Raw genomic sequence first — 19,633 nt, forward strand, 5'->3', positions numbered from 1 at the left:
TGCGATGCTGCCCTCTGCTGGTCGACAGAGGCACTCAGACTGAATCGCTCCTGGATGATCACGTGCTAATTTTGATAACCAGGAAAGCCAAAAACACATAAAACAAAAATAAATAGAGCATTATGACCCAAGTTTGTTGTTAGAGCTCCAATAAGGCTTTTTAAATGATTATTCACTATTAGACGGGCAGTGTTTCACATCCCTAAATGTTTTACTGTAAATACATTTACACATGAACTCCTACTTTTGTTACTGGCTTTTAATACATTGTGAGAATTGTAATGATTTTGTATAATATTTGCATTAAATGTTTGTGTGCAGCACTTTGGTCAACGACAGTTGCTTTTAAATGTGCTATATAAATAAATTTGATTTGATTGCTCTCACCAGTCAACAATTAGTACTGAAGAAACCAATACAAAAGGGAAGATAATTAACAAGAATTTAAACAGTAGTCTATTATTATTATTTATTTTCCTATTTTTTTTTTTCTAGTCCTGGTCCAATCAGGCTTTGTTATGAATTTTGACACCACTGTTAATAATTATAATAATTATTAATTATTTATCTAAAAAGCCAAAGATATTACGTATATATACACACGGTATATTTTTTATTTTTTTTCCAGACAGGTAAAACAAAAAAAATGAAGGCAGAAAACTAAGTTGAACCTTTTAATTCTCATCATGGAGGATAGTGTTCAAGTTTCATTTAGTCTCACATCTGATCTGATGTTTTTCATTTCATGATGATTTTTTTCTACACACAGTTTAGTTCATTGTGGGTCGAATTAATACTTTTGGTTTCGTTTTTAGCAATGATTTTGGCTCCCATCTTCGTTTTCAGGGGAGTTCTCTCAGTTCGGTTTGGACGACAAAACAACTTGGTTATTTAGGTCAGTGGTTCCCAATCCTGATCCTCGAGGAACACCATCCTGCATGTTTTCATTGTTTCCCCGCTCTTCAGCAGGTCTTCAAGTTCTGCAGAAGCCTGTTAGTCACTCATTCATTCAAATCTGGCGTCAAAGCAGAGAAACACCTAAAACCTGCAGGATGGCAGCCCTCTAGAACCAAGGTTAGAAGTCCCTGATTTAGATCTCCGCTCAGGTTCTTCACAGGCTTTCAATAAGCGCCAGCTGCAGGAACTACGGTGCTCCTCACTGTAGAAAGACCTGTTTCAAAGCAGCAGAGTTCTCCATCTTGTTTGTCGCCATCTTTAGATGAAATGGGACTTTACAAGTGACCTGGTGCTCGGGACTGGAAACTGTCGAAACTAAACACTTTCACTGGGTGCTGGCTTGGCCACCATCAGGTAGCCTCAACATGAAGCTTTTTTTATTATTATTAACTAGCTTTTACTATACAAGATAAACTGTTTGTTTCCACAACTATTCTTTTAACCAGTGGTTCCCAAACTTTTCAGCGTCCGACCCATAAAATAACAGTGACAAAAGGTGTGTGACCCCATCTGTTGGCTGTTTAAATATCCAAAGCTTGTATTTTAATTCTCTGTAACAATTATGGTGTAAATATATCATAAAAACTGTGTTTTAATTGTAACTTGATATTTGGAGATTATCTAAGGAGCACCTACTTGGCGAAGAGTGTTTGTTTTTTTAAATCGTCCTTATCGTTAGTTTAGAAGACAAAAGGTGATTGTGTTTTGCATCGATCACCTTAACTTTACTGATTCACTTTCACTTGTGTATACACACACACCACTACAACAACCCCACACAGCTCAATTAACCCTGCTGTTCCAAGGGTGTGAATTATTTAGCGATGAATTATTAATAAATAATAACAAAGGGTTCCCGGGAGACGTGCGGCCTGGTCAATTAGGAGAGAAGCAGAACGTGAATGCGAGCAGCGGGGGGGGGGGTGTTGAAGGCAGGAGATGTTCAGCTGATCTGATCCGAGTCTCATCATTATCTCTGCCTGTCAGACTCAATTACCTCACATCCACGCATCACGGCACTTCAAACAACCTCACTGACACACACACACACACACAACAACCAGCAGTCTCACAAAGCTCCATTTTAATCATATGTTGCAACAGGACCAAGAAAATGTTTCAAATAGACTTAATTAATGCCTGGTCTTTTGCTCGAGTGAATGAGTGTTTATTCCTCCTCCGATGGTTTCCTTCTGATGGGCTGACGCTTGATAATCAGAAACTCTAGCTTCACAAAGCAACATGACAAATATGTACGTGCAGAAGAAAACACTGTTTCCGCTAAGTGAGGAGCTCAAAAAAAAAAAAAAAAAAAAAAAAAAAAAAAAAAAAAAAAAAAAAAGGGCCAAGGTTCTGTTTCCCAACGTTTCAGGCTGAAAAGTCACTGTTCTATGTGCTGCGACACAACGCAGCGAGAACATAACACAGGAGAAGTTCCAGCAGATGAGACAAAACGAGAGAAACCGCCAACAGGACCAAAGTCTGGAGGGACGGTCGGCTGTTTTAAACCACACCTGCTACGGGAAATAAGAAAACCACAGAGTTCATAGCAGCAGAAAGAGATCAGTCGATAGAAGGGATAGATGTAGCTCAGGAGTATCCAACTCCAGGCCTCAAGAACCACTGTCCTGGAAGTTTTAGTTGTTTTCCTCCTCCAACACACCTGATTCAAATGGTTTAATTACCTTCTCACCAAATCAACAAGTTCTCCAGAAGCATGTCCACAAATCAGCCATTTAAACCAGGTGTTTTAAAGCAAGAACACGTCTAAAACATGCAGGAGAGGAACAGAGTTTGACACCTGGGATGTAGCTGCACCGTTTACAGGACGTTCCTCTGACGTCCGGCCTTCCTCTGCAGAAGGTGGTGCTGCAACGACTCTGCAACAAACAGAAATCCTTCTGTCTTTTCTAAGAACTGATCGTAACCAGTTACAAGAAAAATATCACGATGAAATGGAAAAATTGAATTTTGCGGAGACTTTTCTGACACCCTTGTTTTTGTAATTTGATTTAAGTAAAAGAAAAAAAGCATCAGAATATCATGTTTAGGTATATCAAATAAAGGACCCCGGAAAGTCTTTTGTATGCATCTAACGAGCTGGAAAACCAAACGTCTGTCATATTTAGGCCTGTATTGAAGACAGATGTGATGCTGTTGTGAATACTTAAAATTCTACGAAAAAGAAAAAAAATTATAACAATAAAATTGGAAACACCAACACGTTCTAACTCTCTCACTAAGGTTAAGTAAAGAGCTGCCCCTGTGGGATGACAAATGAAAAACCTGAATTCCTTCAGAAAATGATTAACGTCTCCTGGGAGAATGAGAGACGGATTCCTGTCAGGACCAACCTTAATCCACCTGCGTTCAATCAGTCAGACATTTTCATCCACTGACAGGCTTCAGCCACCCGTGACCCTGAAAAGTATAAAGAGGATCTGTCACAAAAAAAAGAGAGAATAAATTAATCCTTTTGGTTCAGAGTGCCTGTTAAATGCCACAAGATGGTGCTGAAAGCTACAAGGCGAATCAGTGAAGAGCTTTCATCCTTTTCCAAAAACATTCAGTCAAATCCTCAACAAGGCATGTTTGAAAACTGATCCCTCATCTGTAAGGATGTGTTACTTTTCCAAGGAAGTGGTGGTTTTTCCTGCTGAATAATTTCCTGTGTTATGGTTTTGTGATGCTAAGACGGGCTCAAAAGAGTAAGGCTGGTGCTACGAAAAATAACATCTTAGACTTTTATCATTCTGAAACAATAAACAGAAAGACAAAATCAAGTCAGTTGAAATAAAGTAAAATCTAAACAGGTATTCAAGTTTTACAACATCTTAAAGTCCCGAAAAATACATGAAAAACTGGATTTTCTGTCTAAATGTGTGTGCTGAGTGCTGAATGACTGCTGAAAGTTACTGAAGAAGGTAAAACGGAGTCGTTACAGCTAAAAGATGCAGAAAACTAGCTAAAAGCTAAATAGAGCAAAAGGCTAGGTAAATGCTACTATAAGCAAAATGTAACTAGAAGCTAAAAGTAGCAAAACTGTGGATAAAATCAAAAGGCAAGAAAACTAGCCAAAGGTTAGCTGAAAGTGACAAAAGGACAGATCGAAGTCAGAAGTAGCAAACGCTAGCTAAAAGCTACAACTAGCAAACGGCTGAGGAAAAGCTAAAAGTAGCAAAACAGTAAATAGAAGCTAAGAGTAGCAAAAGACGAGCTAAAAGCATGCATAGTTGCTTGAAGCTACGTGTAGCTGAAGCCTGGCTAAAAGCATCATTTGGTGTGGCAGCTAAAAACTACAAGTAGCAGAGAAGACAAAAACAGATGCAAGTGAAATGAAACAGATTTCAAAGAGAACAATATTTTTTAAAGAAACTGCTGAGATCGTAATTTATTTCTCTGGGGAGAAATATCTGTAAATACAGTTAAATATATTGAAAAGTATAAAAGTTACAAGCAAACAAAGGTCATAGCACCCGTCTCCTGAACAAGCTGAATGTTTTGACATGTGAATTTGTAAAATCGCACAAAGTATTCAGAAGTAACATAACATACAGAAAAATAAAAATAAAAATAAAAAAACAGGAAAACAATAGAGTGAATGCTGACTCGTGTATCATTTTGCACATGGTAATCATTTAGATTTGACCAAAGGCTGTGTTCAAATTAGAAATACTGTTTCCTCGTTACTGTATTCTATAATACCTGTCAGACAAATTCCCCCGAGCAAGCAGATTTAAAAAGAAAAAAAAATATTCACAAAGTGCTACTTCTCCTAATTGCTTGGTAGACGCCAGCTAACTCATAGGAGAAAGAAACCTGGCAAACATCCCATAAATAACCTCACTCAGCAAAGAAGGAGAGCTCAATTCAATCCTACTCCCTCAGCTAGGGGCACAAATAAGAAGAAATCCAGTAACCGGAGAACAGGAGCTGTGGATCTGTTCCTCCTGCCAGCTGAAAACATCTGTCTGTGCACCAGTCAGCTGGTATTTCCCACTGCTGTTGTAAAAGGTGAAGAAATATCGTTTCAAATCATCAGATACGGTCAGAAAAAAAGAACCTCCTCAGCACAGTCAGCATATTGATCGGATCCAGACATACCTCTTCTCCCTCAGAGTGGACTGATGCTTTTCACCAATCTGCCAGGAGTCAGTGCAGCGTTCAGGGGAGACTGGCTTGAGTCCGTCAAAGAATCCGCAGCAACCTTTTTACAAATGATTTCCTTTTGGTTTCTAACCTATATGCCAGTGGTCTCCAATCCTGGTCCTGGAGGGCCACCATCCTGCAGGTTTGACTTGTTTCTCTCCTCCAACACACCTGATTTGAATCAATGGCTGATTAACAGGCTTCTGCAGAACATGAAGAGGTGATTTAACCACTGAATCAGGTGTGTTGGAGCAGAGAAACAAGGAAAACATGCAGGATGGTGGCCCTCAAGGACCAGGATTGGAGACTCCTTTTGTTATGTGACATTTTAAAAAAGAAAGTTAATTTACGAATAAAAGTCCAAAGGTTAATCAGTTGTAGTTGTACACCCAACAGTTACTTTCTGAAAGTTTCATTAAAAATCTGTTCATTGGTTCACTAGATACAATCCCAGCAGAGTTGATTTCAATAGTTAATGACAAACTTTTGAACACAGTTGTTGTGCAATCGGGTAGCAACCAGAGTATAAGTTGGGGATCCGCCTCAGCTACAGACTCACCAAATATCAGCTTAATATCTGTAAAACATGTTGAGTTATAGTAAATTTTTCCCCGTGTTGGTCGAGAATGCTAATTGCTGTGGAGGCCATGAAGTTAATCGGATGTAAATGTACATCCGGTGATGACTTCCTGAAGTTTTCATTAAACTATGTTTTGTGATTCAGGTGATATTTAGCTAATGGTAAAGAAAAAAATCGAACCCACACGCACAGAGAGACGGATAAAAACCTTACAGCTCTGCTTTCACTTTCAAAATACATTCCAGAAACAATACATGTACTCTATGAAATGATCAAAAACTTGTGGTTTATGCAACTTCGTTGTCTACATTGTGTTTGTGGCTGCTGTGTGGGTGTTTTGTTTTGTTTTTTTGGAGGGGGCCAGTGGCACCTTTGTGCCCAGGGGGCGCATAACTTCCCAATCCGCCCCTGTTATTAACCAGCTAACCGCTTCGCTCTTTTCTTTTCTTTCTTTTTGGTTTTTCTTTTAGTTTAAACTAGTGCTAACTCAAAGAGCTGGCAGGAGGTGACGGTGTCCGGGTGTAGTTCGGGGTTTTGGGTGTGTCCCCGCCGGCTGCCTCGCCCAGAGACACGGAGCGGGCGGAGAGAGAAAGGAAGCGGAGTTTTTTGGCACCGCCAGCCAGCCACGCGTCGTCAGGAGGAAACGGTATGCGGCTCGGGCTGTTCGACCTCCTTCCGTCCCGCGGCTGTCACCTTCAGTTTTCCACACAAACTGCGGCTCTGTTGAACGCGGGGAACCGCACGGCACTGCTCTGAACTGCGGAGGAATTCTCCCTCGGTATGCCCCGGCAGGAAGCCAGCTGAAGCCGAGGAGGAGGAGGACGGCTGACGATGGCGGCTGCGGTGCGGATGATGGTGCTCGGTAAAGTTGGAGCGAGACTTTGGGGAAGTGTTCAGCCTCGACGCTGCGGCTTCGGATCCGCTCGTCCCGTCGCGTTTCTTCACCAGGTGAGTAGAAGCCAGAGACAGTCCGCCAGAGGCTTTTTTTTTATTTCTGCTCCAAAGCAAAGCTGCTGTTTCCTGCTTTGTTCAAGGCGGATGCAGAGGACTTTCCCTCAACACTTTGCTGTGGAAAGTCTAAAATGAGAACATTAGTTTCTATCCAGGGGGTGTTTTAGTTAGATAAACAAGTTATTAATGACTGGATACATTCTTTAGTCGCTCTCTTTTTTTCTGTCTCTTGTTGTTTTCCTTTAAGACTCATTAAACAACAAGTTATTCCACTACGTTTTACCAAGAGGGGGGCAGCCAGGCCACCACTGTAAATCCCCAGTGCCCCCCCAGCCAGACAATCTTATCCTCATGTGATCCATGCTTTTGTTTGGTGTTTTTTATTTTTAATTTTCCCTAGCTATTTGGGAGTAGTAGAGGACCGTAAGTGTTAAAAACAAACAAACATTGTTTTTGAACAATGTTTTTTTTTTTTAATTTTTAATTAAAAACAACATAAACTTAAAAGTTGAACAGGGTATCATATCAGAATACAGGGTCTCAAGAGGTTTTATATGCGCTACATTGCCAAAAGTATTCGCCCTAATCATTGAATTCAGGTGTATAAAATCAAGCCCGGACAGCTTCTACAAACATCTGTGAAAGAATGGCTCGCTCCCAGCAGCTCTGTGACTTCCAGCGTGGTACCGTGACAGGAGGCCACCAGTGCAGTAAGTCCAGTCTTGACATTTCCTCACTTCTAAATATTCCACGGTCAGCTGTTCTGTCAGAGTCCTGACCTCAGCCTGACAGAACAGCTTTGGGATGAATTAGAGCAGAGACTGAGAACCAGGCCTTCTGTCCAACATCAGTCTGACCTCACAGATGAGCTTCGGGAAGAATGGTCCAAAATTCCCAAAAACACTCCTAAACCTGTGGAAAACCTTCCCAGAAGAGCTGAAGCTGTTATAGAAGCAGAGTGGGCCAACATCAGATTAAACCTTATGAATTAAGTATAGGATGTTACTCAAGTTCTTATGTGTGGAAAGAGAGACGAGTGAATACTTTTGACAGTGTAGCGTACGTCCTGCCACCCAAGATTCCCATAGATATTGTTGCCGTACATTATCCAGTCCCCGGAGCACAGAAACCGCTCCTTTCTCGTATCATGTGTCACTGCGGTGCATCATTAAGTGTTTGTCTCTTGAGAACTGTCATTTATCATTGGGCGTCAACCGCCCACCACCACCACCACCATCCCTTCTGTTTTGTTTTTTTTTTTTACTCAAAGGAGCACAGCAAATGGCTTTTTGCACCAGCGTGCAGTTGTGAGAGCAGTGCAGGAAGGAAATACTGCAGCGTGTACAGTCAGCAGAGGAATGAGAAAGTGAACCATATTTCAGTTCTAAGGTTTTATGTGTTGAGACATACATTCCACTAGGTTTGTATTATAAGAAACAAACAAACAAAACAAAGACAGAATGAAAATGCTGGCTGTGGAAAAAAAATGGATGCCTTGGGATTTAGGAGGGAAAGTAGCAGCCAGATGCTGATTAAATGTATTGATCATCATTAGTGAGACCGCCTCTATAAAAAGCGGTCCGTTCCTCTGGTGCGTACAGGTGTGTGTTGACACCACGCCAAGGAGAAAAGACATCAGCAACATTGTATTTGAATCCTTTTAGGACAGGGGTGGCCAATCCTGGTCCTCGAGGGCCACCATCCTGCATGTTTTACCCGTTTCTCTGCTCCAACACACCTGATTCAGTGGTTAAATCACCTCTTCTTCTTCTGCAGAAGCCTGTTGATCACCCATTGATTTAAATTAGCTGTGTTGGAGAAGAGAAACAAGTAAAACATGCAGGATGGTGGCCCTTGAGGACCAGGATTGCCCACCCCTGTTTTAGGATCTCGTTTTTGTTTTTGTCCTGATACGGAAAACCCCTAGAACTGAAAGAAGGGAAAGCATTTGTCCTCCCATGACCGTGTAGCCGTCACGGTATCACAAACAAGTTGTCTGTCGCATGGCGGTGAACTTCAACATGTACCGCTCAGCTGCGATTCAGGCTTGCAGATGGTACCTCAGGCTGCAGGAACGCCTCAATGATGGCCTCCTCGTTGAGGGAAGATTGACTGACAAGCTGTAATGACTCACCCAGAACTCATGCAAGAATGACAAAGTGGAGTTCTACTTTTAGACTGCACAAAACTATACAAAACTTGGAGCCGCTGAGTTCCACATTTCAGATAGCGCTCTCATACAACCCCGTTCTGGAGATATATTTATCTCGCACGGTGCTGTTGAAGCTGGAAGGCAATTCTCTGCAACCTTATCTCCTAAACATTTGGAATTCAGATGGATTTAAAAAAAAATGCACTACAGCATTTTTTTTTCTTCTTTTCTGTTTTTATAAACAAGTACAACACTTCAAATACGAGATCGGCTTATTAAACGGCGAAATCTGCTGAGCAGTCCGATTTCAGAACCCTCTGTAGCATGTGGCGGGTTTTTATAGGGCTATTATAAGATGAGCTGTAAGAAAAGACACAACGTAAACTCGTGTAGGTGCCACTCGACGAAGCGGAAGAAGTCACTCCAGGAGTTGGTAGATTAGAAAATGCAAAGGCGCGGTTCGTTTAATTGTGATATTAAAAGATGCAGGTGGCTGACAAAGCCAAAATAAATCCCTGGTTTATGGCCCCTTTGACTCCTAATGAATTGCAGTTTGAGGAAACAAAGTGATGAGAGACTGCTGGAAGAGGTTACTTAGAAGCAAGATGGTATTTTGGCTTCTTAGAACATTAAAAATCTTTTTTTTTTTAATATTTTTTATATATATACAAAATCAGTTTGTCTTCTTTGTCATTTCTGCGTATTATTTTTACTTGCACAGGTTCTTGAAACACTTGAAAAATACATATTAACCAAAAGTTAAAAAATAAAAACTGGTGTTGTACATCGGTTACCCCGATTTCTAAAGATCGGCATCAGCCGTAGGGAAACTCGTCAGTCGACCTCTGACTCCTGTAGGTGGTTTCTCTTCAAGTGCCCGTCGAGGACAACAAATGTTAATATTTGAAGTGCTCGGCCTCCTTGATTTGATTTAAATGCAGCTTCCGTCTTTATTTTATAATGCCAACCGATGTGTGCAGAAATATCAGGATTACATGACTGATTGGTCTTAGATTTTTCTTTTTTTCACACAAAATTAAAACAACATCACTTTTGAAACAGTCATTTGCTGTTGGAAATGTAGGCATTTCAACTAACAGCTGGTCAAGGCTGCTGTTACACTGCAAGATAAACTTGTTCCAGTAAAAGCTTCTCTCTTTCCTTTGCTATCTTTGCGAGGCCGGTTGTGGCAGCAGCAGCCACCAAAATGCATGTCATGGCTGAGCGGCAGACAAGAAGCCACATGTAACTGATATGACATTGTGAGACCCGTACCTCACTTAGTAGATATCCACAGCTTTGTTTCAAACCCACAATTTCTTGTTTGGCTCCTTGATGGCAAAGTTTCAGTTAAAAGTGGAGAAACTTCCATCTTATTGCATGGCAGATGGTGGGCATCTTTATGAGGATCGTGGGATTTAGCCTTTGGGAATATTTTGTTTATTCTCAACCATTTTATTTGCGTGTCAGGACTGACTTTTCTGTCACGTTTGCCTTTGTGTACTCTATCTGGAATTCGTGTCACATACTGTAAGTATCAGTGGCGTCCAATCCTGGTCCTGGAGGACCACTATCCTGCATGTTTTAGGTGCTTCTCTGCTGTGACACCTGATTGGAATGAATGAGTGAATGACGGGCTTCTGCAGAGCTTGCAGAGGAGCAGGGAAACCTCTAGAACATGCAGGATGGTGGCTCTCAAGGACCAGGATTGGACGCTACTGTATTGTATGGATAAACGTATTTGACTACGATGGACTGGATGGAGTTGGTCCCCCTTCGCAGCTCTAATAGCTTCCACTTTTTTTGGAAAGCTTTCCGCAAGGTTTTGGAGTGGTTCTGTGGGAAATTGGTGGTCATTCAAATGGGCTCAATGGGGTCAGAGCTCTAGTCCTTCCACACCTAGCTCATCAAACCATGTGTTTATAGTTCTTTCTTCGTACATTGGAGTACTGTCATGTTGGATGGAAAAGGGTCTTCCCCAAAGTGTTGTCCAGGTTATCCAATTCTTTCTCGTATTTTGATGCCTTGAGATTGTCCATCAGTGAAGATAAGGAGCCTAAGCCAAATCCTGCCTGGAGGTATATTCAGATAATTAGATAGATAGATAATTAGCACATTTCATGTCATTAGTTTTGGGATAGTTGGAATGTGATCCTGCTTCGATTTCACAGACAGATGTGTGCTGCCTCACTGCTTACTGAACACACGTTTGATGACTTCACATCCTGAGCAGTGGCTTTGCAGAATCACAATGGATATGAAAAGGCTACATAACCCTGTTAACATGTCAGGTTTGGTTATGTAAAAACAAAAAATGAAACCATGATGAATCATTTAATCACCTTTACTATGACACTGTATGTCCTGCATGATTCAAGTGGAGACGGATGATATAAAAAAACCTGGTTGTATAAGTGTGCACGGCCTTAAACGGTCTTTTGTTGAAACACCCTCTGATTTAATTAAAGCTTTCAGTCTTCTTGGGACGAGTCTATCTGCATGCCACACCTTGACTTAGTAATGTTTCTCTGCTCGTTCTTCCAAAAGTGTTTAAGCTTAAATTGTGCACAGCTCTCTTCAGGCCAAACCCACATTCAGCTCTAGACTTTGGCTGAGCCATTCCAACGCTTACGTTTTGGACTGGTGAAGCTGTTCTTTTGTTGATTTCTTCATCTGTCTAGCAGACAAATGGGCAGTTTAAGTGAGAATAAAAAGGTATTTGGAACTTTTCATCATTGACTAAAATCCACCTTGACTAAAATCTAAGCTCCAGTTGAAGAAAAGCAACCCCACAGCACCATGCTGCCGCCACCATGTCTCTCTGTGGGGAATGGTCATATTGGAACATTTGAATTGTGGTCAAAAAGTTCAACTTTGGTGTCATCAGAGTACAAAAATCTTTCTCACATGCTTTTGGGAAAGTTGATATGTACACCGTATATCTATAAATCTAATATATCTTTATATTTATCAATCAATAGATGGATAGATATTTATGTGAAGATATGTGTGCTTATATAGATTGTGAGGACATTTTATATCCACGGTACAGCTTGCCACTTGAAGACTATTAATTCATTAAAATGAAAGGGTAAGTGTTATTGATGAACAAGCCAAATTGTAGAAAACCAAACATGTAACTTGTTTTCTTATTAAGAACACCACCGACCTATAATTGTTTTGTCTGGAGCAGGATTTAAAGCGTAGTGTCCTGTGTACTAACAAAGAGAAATGAACGTGCTACCCTTGTGACTCTAGTAAATGACTACATTTAGGGCTTATGACAGCCGGGTGCTGGGAGGTGAATATTTCTAATGAATAGAGGCAAACAACTTGCATGATGTTTTACTTAATTCTTTGTTAGCAATGAAGTGTTGTGTAGAAGGTTTCTATTATCCGTGGTTGTGATCATTTAGGCCCCACTGTGAAAACGTTCAGAAGGAACATTCCCCCCAGCGAACTCATTACACCTGATGGCAGAACATGTCGTGACGGCTAAGGGAAGTTAATGGGTACGAGCTATGTGTGACGGGGGAAATCTGATGCATTCAGTTGGTGAAGTTTGTGTGGGAGTTTTGAGCTATTGTCGGCACAGGGCAGCTATGTTTTCTTTCAGATTCATATATGTGCCAGTTCTCAATATTTGCAGTCACTAAACGAGTTCCTAAACCAGTGTTGTTGTTTTTTTTCCATTTTTGAACTTTCCTTCGTTTCTGCGTTCAGCTGGTTGTGTGGCTCAGCGTTTCTTTGCAGTTTTCAGGCTGGAGAATCCTCAGGCTGTGAGAGATTTGTGCAAAAGCGATGATTAAGTGTGAGAACATCCACTGGTTGTCGTCCTGCTCCACCCATTCAGCAGACACGAATGAGAAGTCCTTTCAGCCTGACAATTCTCCTCTTCTCATATAGCAGCATGTCTTTTGGGAAAGCTGCCAGAAACGGCAACACTTTCCTTCCTGGACTTACTTAACTAAAGGCATTTCCCCTTACTTATTGTGCCTTAAATGCATTAGGTTGGACTTTTTCTCCTCTTCTGTGTTGTTGTCCTGTTTATCTATAAGGTTACCTAACCCTGTGTGAGTAAAACGCTCCACGCCGCAGCCGCATTTCTCCCACCGCTGTCCCTTCTCTCATGCAGCCGAATTAAATTATTACCTGGAATAAGCGAAGATAAATGAACCCCTGCAAATCATTTTCACGGCAGCGTGCAGGCTGTTCCCAGTCCCACTGGTGGCGAGGAGTAATTCAGTTTCTCCTCCCGTCAACCTTTGGTTTTCACCCCAGCTTTTAGCCACTGCTTTATATACCTCAACATGTTTCCTTCCCTGCTTCCAGTCATGTGAGTAACGTGCTGTAAGCTGGTCTCGTCTGAGTAATGATATGAAGTCTGTGGTGAGAGTGGGAGGAGATTCCTTTAGGGGGTCTATATGAATCCAACCATAGCTCACTTGTGACAGGATTCATAATGGGGTGACCTGCTAAACGACCACAAGCAGGGAGGGGAGGGGGGAGAACCACTCCGCACCCAGGATCATAGCGGGAAGTGGTGGCCTTTCCTGTGGAGGGAGATTGCAGTTTGTCTCCCGACTCCAAAGAGCTTCTTCCCCTCCCCTCATCTCTCTGTGCTGGCACCGCATTAATAAGAAACTACTAGCTCAGGGGGTAAATACACCCTCAGCTGATGGTTATATGACGGAGCGGTTGGAAGTAACGATTTGATAATGAGGGGCAGATGTGCAGCATCGATCTCTGCAGCTCCAAGTTAACAGCAGGACTCTGTGAAGGACGGTGGGGGTATTAAGAGACCACCTGGGAGTATTGATCAGTGGCAAAACCAAGAAGTGTTTTGTTTTGATAAGCAGGTCGATATCTCGCGCGGCAGGCAACGAGAAATCAAGCAGGCCCTCCGAGAGGCGTGCTTGCCTGTTAGTCGTGTGTTTGTCGTGTTCGGGCTTGTCTGGGTGTGCGATCTGCAGCGTGTTGCATTCCTCCGTGTCATGCAATCGATGGGTGTGTCCGGCTCTTTGTAAGGGCTTAGCCCTGCTGAACCTGTGGGTTATGGGCGTCAGTAGACCTCGTTGTTTCCACGCTTTGTGGAATGGATGGCTTCCCGTCTCGTGCATTTAAACAGGTAAAATAATTTCCTGACCTTGAGGAAAAAGCAACACAACGTTTGTGCTTAGCCACACAGTGGAAACAGGTAAAAAGGTTAATATGACCAACATAGCATTAGCTTTTTGCTTAAGGAATCTGCCACATTTTACACACCAAAAAAACATGTCTAGAAAAACCTGCAGTTGCAATAAGATTGTTAAAACATTGGAAAAAGAATATTATTTAAAATAAACTCACTTTTTTTTTTGCATTCTGCTCTTCTGCTCTGTGTGGTTTAGCCTCTTGGCCACCATCATTTAAACTTGGTGTGGGCAACTCAGACAGGGAGAGTCCATCTGATTGGCCAAATATGTATTTCGCAGGCAGGACATAAATGCATGGCACCTGAAATATTATTAATATATTATGATTTATGGTTTAACTGTGTTTTCAAACTGTTAGCATTCCAACACACTGACATGGAACTCTAAGGGTTATCAGCACTTCTCCAGAAGCTTCCTGGGTTCTGTTTGTACTGTCTGTAGTCAAAGTAGGGTTTTTTTTTTCCAGCGCTAAACCAGAGCCAGATCTCATTTGACACCAGCTCTTTCTGTTCCTACCACTTTAAGTCCTGGCTTGTTGCTGGCGCTAGCTCGGCACCATCTCTTGGCCGGGCCAGAGCGAAGAACCATGTTTGTAAGGAGATGGAGACGGGCTCAGTGAGACCAGCAGCCTATGAAAATGTGAGCGCCGCGGTTAGAAATTCTGACCTTGCTTCACTCTTACTCTGCCTAATTCAAGGCAAAATGCACCACTTCGGCCCGAGCAAGAAGTCAAATTAGCTGTGGGATAAGATGTGCATCCAGTCTGTCATTGTCCTCCAGTTTGTGTGCTTTTTCTTTCTTTTTAATTGGCAGTCATGTAGCACTGGGCAGCAGATCCATGCATCGCTGCAGACACAGCTGCCTCCAGAACGGACTGAATTCATAAACCCCCGTTTAAAGCACCGTGTGTAAATGTTTACGGCTTTTTAATATGACCAGCTGGCGTTGGTAAGTCCTGCGTGCAACACGCGCTCGCAGAGTGCTGACTCTTGGCATTGGGCCGTCTGCTTGCAGGACGGAGGAGACGAGCCCTGTGATCAGTGGTGCTGAAGTGTCTCCCTGAACTCTGATCCTCTCCAGAAATTCAAAGTTCAACAGTGGGGAGGAGCAACCGCTGCGCTGGAAAAGAAATGTTTAATGTGACGTAATGACGCGGCTCTGAGTTGGCCTTCAAGCCGCTGTCTTAACTGTGTTTTTATTTATTAATTTTTTGAAAGAAGCAGTCCTGGTCTACCACTGAAAGCTGTTCAGCGGGGGGGGGGACCTCAGTAGTGGCGAGCAGACAAGTTTTATTGTTCCAGTCTGAGGGGAGGTGTGTGCTGTTGCCAGTGTTTGCTTTCAGTGAGGGCATGCATTGTTATCGCTTGCTGTCTTGAAATTCAGGTTATCGTGTATTTGCCCAGGTGTGTTTTTGTCTGTCTGTTAGCACAATATGTCATCAACCATTGGACAGATTTGAATGAAACTCTCTGAAAGTAATGGTCGTATATACGTTTTCAACTCGTAACCTTTTGGAGTCGACCCAATTCAACATGGCCTCCACAGCTAACTGATAGTAGCAAACACAGAAAAGGCTATAACTCAGTGATACTTGTAGATATTTAGCTAAAATTCGACGCAGTAGTAGTTTTAAGACTCATTCCCAACACAGTCGGAGTGATAGCTTAGTTTAAAACTTTAAGTTTAAAGACATGCGCGGCGGCGGGCGATATGCATTCCCTCAAGGAATGCTGCTCTCATTGCTACACGTAGCTTCAAATGCACACAGAAACAAAACTAATGGAGGAAGCCTTTATAAAGCAGTGCGTTTTGAGCAGCAGTAATAGAAAACCCAGAAGCGTAGCTGTGAAAATGAACCGTTATTCATCACGCAGCTCTCAGGTCGTATTATCTGTCACCGAGGCCACGTTCAGTTGATTTAGAAAGGAATTAGCAATGTGTGCGCGCGGAATATATACACGGCGCCCCGGAGGCGCTGGGCTGTGACCTTGCACGCACACATACTGTATCCAGAAAATCTCATCCGCCGTGGAGCCTGACCCTCAATGGTCAGCTTCAGAGCCGCTGTTTCTTTATTAACAGGACTCCATCGCACTGGATGTACTGTGTGTGTATATATAAATTGCTCGGCTCACTCTCCTGTTAAAGTATTTCCAACATGAACAGTTTGCTGACGGAGCGGCTGCGGATTGAATTTATTTTCAAGCGTTTTGCTGTACAGTACGTGTCCTCAGCCCACAGCGTCTGCACCGCTCAGCCGAGCCAAAACGCTACAGCTGCTGCAGCACGGCGTGGAAAGATTTCAAACTTTCAGTCAGTCAAAGGGGTTTTCCTGGATTTTTATTTTTAGCCATCTTTGTTAAATTTAAATTTAATAAAAATTGTGGGAAAGCAACAACTTCACAATGATTTTATCATCAAGAAAGGCCGATTCCCTTTGATGACAGGATTTTCTCAGATTAGCTGTCCCATCTGCTGATGTTTCCATGGACGGGTGATCATGTCCTTTTGGGTAACATGATATCATCAACAAATATAAACACCGAAATCCTGTTTCAGGTTGGCCACGAACAGCTGGCGTGCTGATGAAGCAGCTGTGCAGCTGTAAAGTAACACGTGGTCAAAGCTAAGAACGAACAATGGTTTCATTTAAATCACTTTCTGTGGCTTAAAAACTCCAGTCTTTTCTTATGTGATGTGTGCGTAACTTTATTAAAAAGAAGTGGTTCAGATGATTTGAAAATGGGGTCATGTGGAAGGTCTGTGAAGAACTAATATCTAACCTGTTGTCGATGGCTCCTTGAGCGACCTTGGGTTAGAGATCTACAAGCTAAGAACGAGGTGCACTGCTGCCATCGAAACATCTTCAGTCTCAGAAATTTCAAAAGGGTTTGTGGGAATGCAATTTATTTATTTTTTCATTTTTACATTGTCAACAGTTTTGCATTATACACTTATCTACAGAGAATGATGTTTCTGTTGGAATACTTGTCAAATGCAAAATTACCAATGGTGTAAAGATTTGTAAAACGATGTTCATATGAACCACAATGATTTTTTTTGTTTGTTTTTTAATTGGAGTTGTTTACAGATAGCAGCATTCCACTTTAGTCGTGGTTTGCTTGGACTAGCCATCAGTCCAGTAAAAGCTAATCTCATTTTCTCCAAACTGAGGTTGTCCAAAAAGCTGTCTACGACAGGTGAGATATTAACTGTTCAAAACCTTTCTGTACAACCCCACTTAAAAAAAAAACCAAAACCCTGAACCGTCACTTTATTAAGCTTAAAGTCATTGTAGTTTAAAAAATATGTAATAATTATCACATTTATTTCATATGTACGTTCCTTTTTATATGATTTCTTTCTACTTGTGGTTCTAACCTTGGAAGTCATTCGTGGACAGTTGTTGTCCCGTTTTGATTAAAGCCTCTTAGCTGCTCTCTCGTTAACGCCCCAGCTCCCCGCCGGCGGAGCGGAAAGGGCAACGGGGCTGGCCTGCGCTCTGAGAGTTTGTTTCTTTTCTCCACCCGTGAAATGGCACGGACGGCTCCCCCGGTCCTCTTTTAATGTAATATTGATTGAACAAACTCTGAGCTGGAGGATAAAAAGGACGGGTGACAACGTCAGCCGCATCAATGGCTGTCAGACGGACACGCTCTCGAACACGCTGAAGGGATCTGCCCGTCAGCTCAAATACGACTCGGGATGAAATCAGTTTGAGCGATGACGTGCAGGTATTGTTTCATTCTGCTCTGTGAAATGGAAATGGATTTTAATGAAACTGTCAGAAAGATGTACCTTTTTGGAATCAAACCAAGTCAAGACTCAGACCTTAGCAAACCCATTAAAACAGCCAGTTGTTTTGATATTCAGCTACTATGTTGTTGGACATATCTGTGCTAAAATAACTTTGACATAAGCCGACTCCTCTGAGTGTTTGGGACTCGAAGCAGAAGTTGCACTCCCGCGGGGTTAATGAGCGAGTTCACATTTCAGCTGCGTGGACTACACCCACTGAATGGCAACTACAGGACACGGAAGTACTCCGGCTGGCTGCACTCTCCGATTGTTTCTTATCGATGCTCTGTCCATTATCAGGGGACACTGAAGGATTTGTTTTTTTCTCGTTGAGAGACGCACGGCAGCATTACATCAAGCATTCAGTTCAGGCACCTGAAATTAATGAAAAAGGGTAACGCATCAGCGAGCAGCGGCTCCTTCAAATGAGAGCCATCTGGATTACTAACTAACTGGTCTGATTTCACATTAAAGGAGAAGGGAGGGGGGACAAAACAAAACAGGAAAAAGCTGAAAAGGTTTTATGACAGACTGTCTCCATCTGTTTACTCTCCAATATCTTATGATAGGGTTGTTTACTAAAGGAGTGGTGTGTGGGTGGGAACACCAAGAACAAATAGTGTAAACTCCTTTACTTCAGTTTTTTCTCCCTCTTTCCTTCTGCTCAGGTTAATCTGAGACCTCCACAGCTCAGACACTGCCCAGCTCTTTTCTACAGCACACTGCCCCCATCTAGTGGTAAGCTCCTGTTACTACATCTGCACGATGAGCACGTTTGTGGGTTTAAATGTATTCCTCAGTTTGGTTAAGGCTCGCCGTAAAGGTCGGCTCTCGCTGTGTTGCAGATGTGTCCCTGAAGTACAAACATGGCCGCCTGGTGCTGGAGGTGCCGCTGCCATCCAGGAACGAGAAGTGTCTGTTCTTCCTCAGGCCCATGCTGATGACCGTGGGCGACCTGATCGCCGACCTGCAGCGGGAGGACAGCGGAGTCGATGCGTCCGTTTTCTCTAAAGGTACGAGTCTGCGCGCGGTGCACGCAGCAGCGCGTTGATGGGACGCCTGCAGGTGGACGCCGTCTGGTTTGTGACATTGCAGAAACATCCTGAAGGTTTTGAAATTATGCTTTTCTGAACACTAAGCGACCGAGGCTGTTTTCACTACCAAGATCTGTGCTTGCATGACTCCTAAATTGAAACAAATTTAACTTGGAAAGCTTTCAAAATGGAGTTTAACCATAAAGCTATATACATATTTCCAATCTAGTTAAAAATGCCTTTAAATCAAATATTGTGAATTTTATCCTTATGAATGTATAAACCCAAACTGCCATCTAAACCAGGCTGGCTACGTGTCTGTGCAAAGTGTCTCTGTTGATGTTTGATTTCACATCAAATCTGTCATTATAGACACAAGAACCTATTTTTGACTGCTGAGCTGTTCACAAAGTCACCAAAGCTTCAGTCTGAATCTCACAATAATCCTGCTTCATTATGTTATGGAAACACAGAAGGAAATGCATTTAAAAGTAGTATCTATATTTATTCTAAACCATTTTCATTCTCCTGTTTCTTGGTTAAAAAACCATCATTTTGAAGGAAGTCAGTGTCGTTGTAGGTAACAATTTAAAAAAAAACAAGAGCGTTAAATTGTAACAACCATAAACAGAGATATTTCTGTGAGTGGCAGATCCAGATGTCCTTAAAGCATAAACCAAGTGAGGTTGGACCTTCTAATGATCCGTGCAAGTGTTTTAGCTGCGAAGGTGCTCCGAAAATAGCCTTAAAGGGTAAAAAAGAAGGGAAAAAAAAGTTGTATAAAGAATGTTGTAGCTTCAGAGGGGGGGGGGGGGGG

At 42.2% G+C, this 19,633-nt stretch overlaps 1 protein-coding gene across 1 annotated transcript in view; it reads left to right on the forward strand.

Annotated features, from left to right (window-relative positions):
- The first annotated feature begins 6,158 nt into the window (after nucleotides 1-6,158).
- LOC108230989 (mitochondrial calcium uniporter dominant negative subunit beta) overlaps nucleotides 6,159-19,633 on the forward strand; it is a 16,877-nt gene continuing 3,402 nt past the window's right edge. Inside the window, exons 1-3 of the mRNA XM_017407679.3 lie at nucleotides 6,159-6,634; nucleotides 18,451-18,520; nucleotides 18,628-18,795. Coding sequence (XP_017263168.1) covers nucleotides 6,518-6,634; nucleotides 18,451-18,520; nucleotides 18,628-18,795 — 355 coding nt within the window. The 5' untranslated portion in view covers nucleotides 6,159-6,517. The remainder of the gene's footprint in view (nucleotides 6,635-18,450; nucleotides 18,521-18,627; nucleotides 18,796-19,633) is intronic.

Source organism: Kryptolebias marmoratus, linkage group LG3 (genome assembly GCF_001649575.2).
Source record: "Kryptolebias marmoratus isolate JLee-2015 linkage group LG3, ASM164957v2, whole genome shotgun sequence".
NCBI lineage: Eukaryota > Metazoa > Chordata > Actinopteri > Cyprinodontiformes > Rivulidae > Kryptolebias > Kryptolebias marmoratus.